The sequence below is a fragment of the Rutidosis leptorrhynchoides genome, chromosome 5, assembly GCF_046630445.1.
Source record: "Rutidosis leptorrhynchoides isolate AG116_Rl617_1_P2 chromosome 5, CSIRO_AGI_Rlap_v1, whole genome shotgun sequence".
NCBI lineage: Eukaryota > Viridiplantae > Streptophyta > Magnoliopsida > Asterales > Asteraceae > Rutidosis > Rutidosis leptorrhynchoides.
In genome coordinates, this window is record NC_092337.1 from 79,142,693 (window position 1) to 79,150,696 (window position 8,004).

General features: G+C 36.6%; 1 protein-coding gene across 1 annotated transcript; it reads left to right on the forward strand.

Moving 5' to 3' along the window:
• Nucleotides 1–2,308: 2,308 nt before the first annotated feature.
• On the forward strand, nucleotides 2,309–6,784 carry LOC139848184 (uncharacterized). The gene is made up of 4 exons (XM_071837912.1): nucleotides 2,309–2,435; nucleotides 2,961–3,343; nucleotides 4,503–6,401; nucleotides 6,550–6,784. The coding sequence occupies exons 2-4, from the start codon at nucleotides 2,991–2,993 to the stop codon at nucleotides 6,632–6,634; spliced, it is 2,337 nt and encodes a 778-aa protein (XP_071694013.1). The 5' UTR covers nucleotides 2,309–2,435; nucleotides 2,961–2,990; the 3' UTR covers nucleotides 6,635–6,784.
• Nucleotides 6,785–8,004: the final 1,220 nt, after the last annotated feature.

Sequence of the window (8,004 nt, forward strand, 5' to 3'; positions counted from 1 at the left end):
GCCGCGCACAGAGAGGGTTGTGCGCCGCGCACCCTAACTGTATAAAAAAAAAATTTGCGTATTCGGTTGGATAACGGGTTGGGTCGTTACAGATCTAATTGAGTCTAATGAATGCCCTTAATTCTCCTGAATTCTTGTTATTTACTTTGCGTTTCTTAGTTTAAAATCAAAATTTCCCAATTTTATTTAAAAATAATTATTGGTTCAAAATTCTTAATCATACTTGCTCCGTGTGGAACGAACCTTGTGCTTGCTATATCTTTACTGCATTGATCAAGAGTAGTTGCCTAATTTGTGTGTTAATTTGATCTAGTTTACTTCAAGAATATTAGGTGTAGAAAACACACATCAATACACGATTCAAAAATAACAGTTACTAAATCCGAGCTAAAAAATAAATGATTGACGTTTCAAAGTTTAACAATAGCTCAGTGGTATCCGGTACCTTTGAAGCTGAAACCCACCATGTGAAAGCTTGGACCTAAAACAAGCGCATGTTCAATCCCCACTCGCGGCAAGAATTTACAACTCTTTTGGTAGTGAGATGATGATTGCTCCTGTCACATGTGTGGGGACCCGATAGAGGTAATTTTCTGACATCCGACTCTTTCGAGGTGCGTCTGGTGGGTTTTCAAAGAAAACACAGGGTCGCGGTGTCCCTGCCAAATATACACATTTTGGACCTAAAGTTTAGAGTTCAATTGAAATTTCGGGTCGTTTGTAAGAGTCCATTGCAACCTTTCGTATCCGGTTTTAGCATTCGCAAGGAAGCCTTGCGACCTTGCTTATCCGGTTTTGGCCTAATACGGAAACTTGCAAACCTAAACAATACCGATCATGTTCGGAAAATTTTCGGCCTCAACCTAAAATTTTGCGGTCTCAATCGGAAGATTTGTTCATGACCAAAATCATGTATACACAAGGTTTGCAAGTATGTCTTGCGATTTGCGAGAACATTTTTGTAATTATATTTTGGGCAAATTCCATTAAAATGTAAACTTTTATCCTCAATTTTCTATTTTAGGTAATCTATGTTTAATTTGACGTTTAAAGGATTGTTTTATCAAATGTTAATCAAAAAGAGGAGTATCGTTACTTTTAAGTTAGAACTCCGTTAAAAATTTAATGATACTCTATTTTCTAGTTTTTAAGTAAATCATATGCAAACCCGCTCATTGACACTTACCTTAGGATATGAAAGACCTCGTGAATGATGATTCTTACGTACTTGATATTTACTTAATTTTCGTTATGTTCGTAATATGATTGAGAAGATTAACTGCACACGTATGTGCCAATTATCAGGCTTCTTATCCTTAGGTAAATACCAATGATTATGCTTGCATATGATTTACTAAAAATGGAGTATCTTTAATTTTTTAACGGAGTCCAAACTTAAAAGTAACGATACTCCTCTCTCTTTTTTATTAACATTTGATATAACAAATCTTTAAACGTCAAAGTAAAGATAGATTACCTAAAATAGGAAATTGGGGTAAAAATGTTACTTTTTATTGAAATTCGCTATTACATTATTTGATGGCGTATTATTATAATTCGCTAAAATTAGGCATTTTGATTAATAACCCTATAATCAATAATCAGTGTAATAAGGACCTTCATATTCTTTATTTTTACTTTTATGAATGTTAATATTACCCAGTGGTACCCGACGCCTTTGATCGCTGGGCCCACAGTGGGGGAAGCTTTGACACAAGGAAGGCGCAAGTTCGATTCTCAGTCTGGGCGCTCCGCATGGAATTATTTCTCCTCCGGGGGGAATTTGTGAAGTGTTTTCGGGGGTCTAGCTAGCTGGGGTAAAAATTGCTCTTGCCGCCACTGTGGGTACTGGGAGGAGGTACTTTTCCGGCACAGGTCTCTTTCGGGGTGGGATTGGTGGGTGCTACGGCACACAGGGTTAGCGTGTCCCTGCCATATATACACGTTTTGACACAAATCAATGAAAACTTGTTATATGACCACTTTATAGACGGAGAAAGTTAAAAATCATTGTTTACATGTTAACGATATCTCCATTCCACTTTCGGTTCCTACATGGATTCTATTTTAACTTGTCAACTGCTTCGCGAAAGACTACATAGCACAATAAAACCCGTTTTAGTCGAAAGCCCAGCATAGCCCTCACAGTCCAGAAAAGCCCATCATAGCCCAGCCATACTTGGATTGGCCCGGAAGAAAAATAAAGTATTATGGGCAAAAACATAAAAAGAAAAAGTTGGGTGTCAAGATGCAAAAAAGAACAAATTATCTGGGGAGGTGCAAGTTGTTCGAGTTGAGCAACTGAAACAGAATCAATCGCCTCTCATCTTATTCATATCTTTTTACTTTCTTGCCACAAGTAAAAATCAATCAACTCAATTTTAATATTCAATCGAATACAATTTCAACCCTAAATTATTCTTCAAGAACCCTAGGTAATTTCACTTTTTTCTTTATTCGATTATCATAATTATAATTATGTACCCAGTACCTAATCTCAGTTTCCTTTATATCATGTGGGTAGGTTTAGTTATAGACTGAGCACCTTTGCTATGTTTTTGTAATTATGTTAAATCCCCCTCACAAAGTTCAAAACCTTGTGTGTATTGGCTCATAAGTTTCCCCCTTTATACGTTTTGTTTTCTAATTTGCCCTCTTTTGTTTTCAAATATTTGTTTTGACCTCTTAAAGTTTCTTAATTTTCAAATTTGGCCACTTTCATATCCAACAATGTTGCTTCACTTTGTATACTATACATACATATGTCTGTATGTACTATGAGTAGGGACAATGAAGGAGACAAACTCGATTATATACAGATTACGGGTGTATAAAACCTTCTGTTAATCTGTTACAAACTGAAATTGGTATTTTTGAAATTTCTATTACATAAGTAGTATCTCATATCCTTAATTTGTATTTTGATTTGCTGTATTAAAAGCTGAAAACTTGTATATTAGGTTTATTGAGTTGAGCTGTTGCATATTGAGATGTCAACAAAGAAGATTATAGCTATTTGTCAATCGGGTGGTGAGTTTCAGACCGAAAAAGATGGTTCAATGTCATATAACGGTGGGGAGGCGTACGCTGTTGATCTTAATACCGAAACGAAAGTGATTGATTTTAAACAGGATTTGGCTGAGACGTTTGGATATAGTGTTGACAATATGTTGATTAAATACTTTTTACCTGGAAATAAGAAGACGCTTATTATGATATCTAAAGATAAAGACCTTAAACGCATGATTAACTTCTTTACGGATGCTGATCAAGTGGATGTGTTCGTAATGCCACAGGATGTTGGTGCGGGTGCCCTTAATGTCTCAAACATGCCTGCTAGTAGGTACTTTCTTTTATTTGTTTCTTTATGTTCTCAGTTTTGTTTATCGTGTAAGAAGGGGGTGTTTGGATTTAATAGGAAGTTGATCGGGCTATTGCTAAGGACTTCGACATAATTAGCTTTTGTAGTGATTCAATAACGCGATTCTAGTTTGGTGTATCGGTTTCATAGCAGTTGTTACACAACTGACTATTGAAAGTGTGGTTTTAAAAGTCCCCGGACTAGATAGTTGGAATTTTGAAATAGTCCGATTAGTCCTTGACTTGGCTGATATATTTAGTCAAAAGTCCAATCAGTCTGTCAAAGTCGGATTTATACGTTCAAAATCGGTCAAAGTAGGTCAAGTAGAGTCAAAGTCAAAGCCTGACTAGTCCCCGACTTGGGGGATTTATCTGGTCAAAGTTGCCAAAAGTCCAATTTAGTCGGTCAAATTTATTCAAAGGCGAATCTAAGCTTTAACCCGTGGGTCACGGGACACCACTAGTTTGATAATTTTGTGTAGAAAATACCCTTTAAAATGTATAGGACACCACTAACTTACTAACTTTAACTACAGGACCCCATATATTTTTCAAATTTATTGCATGTCCTTTAAACTGTATAGGATACCACTAAATTTAACTAGTCGGACCCCATATATATTTTAAATTTGTAGTTTTTTAAGGTAAACAACCATTAAAATAACATTCAAATATATAGGTAGTACTGAAGAAAAAAAATCAGGAGCTCATTGAGTTTCGTTTCTGGAATCGCCACTGAATTTATTCAGTCAAATTTGGTGAAAGTAGGTCAAATACAGTCAAAGTTAAAGTTGGTCAACGTCCGACTAGTTCCCGACTTGGCCAATTAATCCCTACAAGGTCACTAACATACTCACACTTACCTTTTATGCTTAAGGTACTCTACGTTTTCCCGATTTAAAGGACTGCTATTTTCTTAAACGAAAAATGGACTTTTGACTGCTTGAGTTAGTAACCGATCACGAACCACTCTTTGACCTTCCTGGTTAGAAATAACATTACTCTTAACCAATCTGTAGTCAAGTAACTTTGAACATTACTGTGTTTGTTTGTTTTTGGTGAGGTATTAAAACTTCAAATTCACTTAAAATCTATGTATGTAAATATTTAATCAATGGTGTTTCATTATAATCTAATTTCAGGTCAAGCAGGACAACGGTATCCGATGCAGTCGTGCTTGTACCTAGCCCCGTCGAAACAAGCCATACCGATAACCACCCCGATACAACCGACACTAATTCCCTCGATATGGTCATCGATAACGAAATCTCACCACTATCATTCACAGATGCTTCAAATTATAATAAACCCGCAACACAATGGGAGAACACAATTACAGGTGTCGATCAGAGATTCGCTAGTTTTGCCGAGTTTCGCGAAGCCCTTCATAAATTCTCGATCGCACACGGTTTTCGTTACAAGTACAAAAAAAGCGATAGTCATCGTGTTAGTGTCAAATGCAAGTCCGAAAATTGCCCATGGCGTATATACGTTTCACGTTTGCCAACCACTCATTTAATTCGTATTAAAAAAATGAACCCCGAACATACGTGTAACGGTGCTAGTGCAAAAGCCGGTTATCGCGCTACAAAAGGTTGGGTCGGAAATATTATTAAAGAAAAATTAAAAAATTCGCCGAATTATAAACCGAAAGATATTGTTGATGATATAAAACGAGAATACGGTGTGACGTTAAATTATTCGCAAGCGTGGCGTGCGAAAGGGATCGCAAAAGAACAACTTCAAGGTTCGTATAAAGACGCGTACTCGAAGTTACCGTATTTTTGTGAGAAAATAAGGGAAACGAATCCCGGTAGTATAGCTACGTTTGGTACAAAAGATGATTCGAGTTTTCATCGTTTTTTTGTCTCGTTTTACGCGTCGATATCGGGGTTTCAACAAGGGTGCCGTCCGTTAATCTTTTTAGATGATATTCCGTTAGACGCAAAGTATCAAGGGACGTTATTGATCGCCACGTCAGCAGATGGTGATGACGGTGTTTTTCCGTTAGCGTTTGCTGTTGTTGATGATGAAACGGATAACGATAACTGGTTTTGGTTCTTAACGCAACTGAAAACCGCGGTCCCAGTTTCTCAACCGATAACGTTCGTTGCTAACTTTAACGAGGGGTTGAAAGATTCATTAGCAAACGTTTTTGGTGCAGGCTGTTTTCACGCGTATTGTTTAAGATACATTGCTGAAAAACTTAATAACGATTTAAAGGATCGGTTTTCACACGAAGCTAGACGGTTAATGGTACAAGACCTATATGCGGCCGCGTACGCACCGAAAGTTGGCGTTTTTGAACAACGTGTACAAGATATTAAAGCGATTTCACCCGAAGCATACGATTGGGTTATAAAAAGTGAGCCGCAGCATTGGGCTAACGTGTTTTTTGATGGGACCCGTAATAATCATTTGACGTCTAATTTCGGACAGTTGTTTTATAATTGGGTGTCGGAAGCAGTCGAGTTGCCTATAACGCACATGATCGACGTGTTACGAGGTAAACTAATGGAGTTGATTTATACAAGGCGAGTTGACTCGAATCGGTGGACTACAACGTTGACTCCGTCAATGGAAGAAAAAGTCAAAGAAGCAGGTGCAAAAGGTCAAACGTTTCAAGTGGTCCCGTCGCAAAGTAGTGTGTTTGAGGTTTATGGTGAGTCGGTTGAGACGGTTGACATTAGTCAATGGGAATGTAGTTGTAAGATGTGGCAGCTGACTGGACTGCCATGCTGTCATGCTATGGCGGTTTTTGAGTGTACGGGTAAAAACGTGTGTGATTATTGTTCGAGGTATTTTATGGTGAATAGTTATAGAAAAACGTATGCGGAGTCGATTTTTCCGATACCTGACGTTGAAGGTCCGGTAGACGGTGAGGAATTGTCGGTGATCGTTACGCCGCCGCCGGCCAAACGGCCGGCAGGGAAACCGGGTAGGCGGGCGAAGTTGAAACAGGCGGGTTCGTTGGAGATGATTAGAAGGCAGATGCAGTGTAGCAAATGCAAGGGCTTGGGTCATAATAAAAAGACATGCAAGTATGATTTATGTTTTTTTTTAATTTTATTATATATATATATATATATATATATATATATATATATATATATATATATATATATATATATAATAATATATATATTTGGAATTGATTTGATATGAACGAATTTTGTTGTTGTTGGACAGAGACGGGGAGACGGTTGAATCGTCATCGAATGCTGATTCGAATCCTGAAGTGTTGGCGATTCAGATGGACGGAGAACGTGAATAATTAATGGATGATGATATGTGGACAACCATTTTTTATATGTACACAACTAAACATGTTTTAAAGTGTTGTACACTACAACATTCAAAGCATGTTTGATTGTGTACATATAAAAAATGGTTGTATACATATCAATCCCCGTAATTAATGGAAGGGAAGTACATATTGGTTAACACGTGACTGAATGATTCATCTCATTTCTGAAGGGTTTTTTTTTTTTTTTTTTTTTTTTTTTTTCCATTAAGTAGCAGTTGGTTACTATTTTAGTTAGTCATTTGGTTTAGTTATTTAAAATTTTGGTTACACATTTGACGATTTAACAGAATTAGATCTTATATGTTTACTCAAGTTATTCCGATGACTAAAAGTAGTGGTTTAAATATGTATGATGTGCTATGAGCAGTGTACCAAAATTACATTGTAAAGTGACAGTTTGGTCGTATGTAGGGGGCAACTTATTCCGATGTCTAGTAGTAGCACTTTAAATGAACTTATCATAATACAACCTACTGGTTGGGGTTTGGTATCCTCAAAAGAGCTCTCTTGTTTAACCTTTACTAACAACATATGGATCAGGAAAATAGTCGGAAATGGCCACAGTTAACCCGCTTAAGTTGTGTACATCTGATTAAAAGTACTCATATGATTATTATTTGTATCGTACACGGTACATCAATATGTTTTATTATAAACTAGTTTTCAAACCCTCGCTTTGCGGCGGGGGTTCGATTTTTAATGTATTTTATTGTGTTTAGTTAAGGTGTCTGCGAGTGAAAAATTAACATATATGAAAAGTACCCTAAATATTTAACGTTTTTTAAAAGTGTCCGTTTTGCGTATAGTTAGTGACATTGTGTTCATAAAATTATTTAGCGTTTTGCGTATAGCGAGAAGATATAACCTGTTGAATATTTGAGTGGAGTTTATTTAAGATATTTTATGAAAATTTTGATTTGGGGCTTTAACCCCCTGTGTTGGGGGCCGATTTTAATTTTTGAACAAAGTGTGGGGGGCTTTTGTGGTGTTACTTGAAAGAAAGAAGGGAAAAAAAAGGTGAAAAGACGAAAATACCCCTGGTACTATTCATAAGTTTTGTCTAATAGTTAATATGGCGGGGGTTCGATTTTTAATGTATTTTATTGTGTTTAGTTACGGAGCCTGCGAGTGAAAAATCAACATATATGAAAAGTACCCTAAATATTTAGCGTTTTTTTAAAAGTGTCCGTTTTGCGTATAGTTAGTGACATTGTGTTCATAAAATTATTTAGCGTTTTGCGTATAGCGAGAAGATATGACCTGTTGAATATTTGAGTGGAGTTTATTTAAGATATTTTATGAAAATTTTGATTTGACGCTTTAACCCCCTGTGTTGG

Coding starts and splice junctions, on each gene's coding strand:
- LOC139848184 (XM_071837912.1), top strand. CDS start 2,991: ATGTCAACAAAGAAGATTATAGCTATTTGTCAATCGGGTGGTGAGTTT. Junction 3,344..4,502: donor TCAAACATGCCTGCTAGTAG/GTACTTTCTTTT, acceptor ATCTAATTTCAG/GTCAAGCAGGACAACGGTAT. Junction 6,402..6,549: donor CATAATAAAAAGACATGCAA/GTATGATTTATG, acceptor GTTGTTGGACAG/AGACGGGGAGACGGTTGAAT.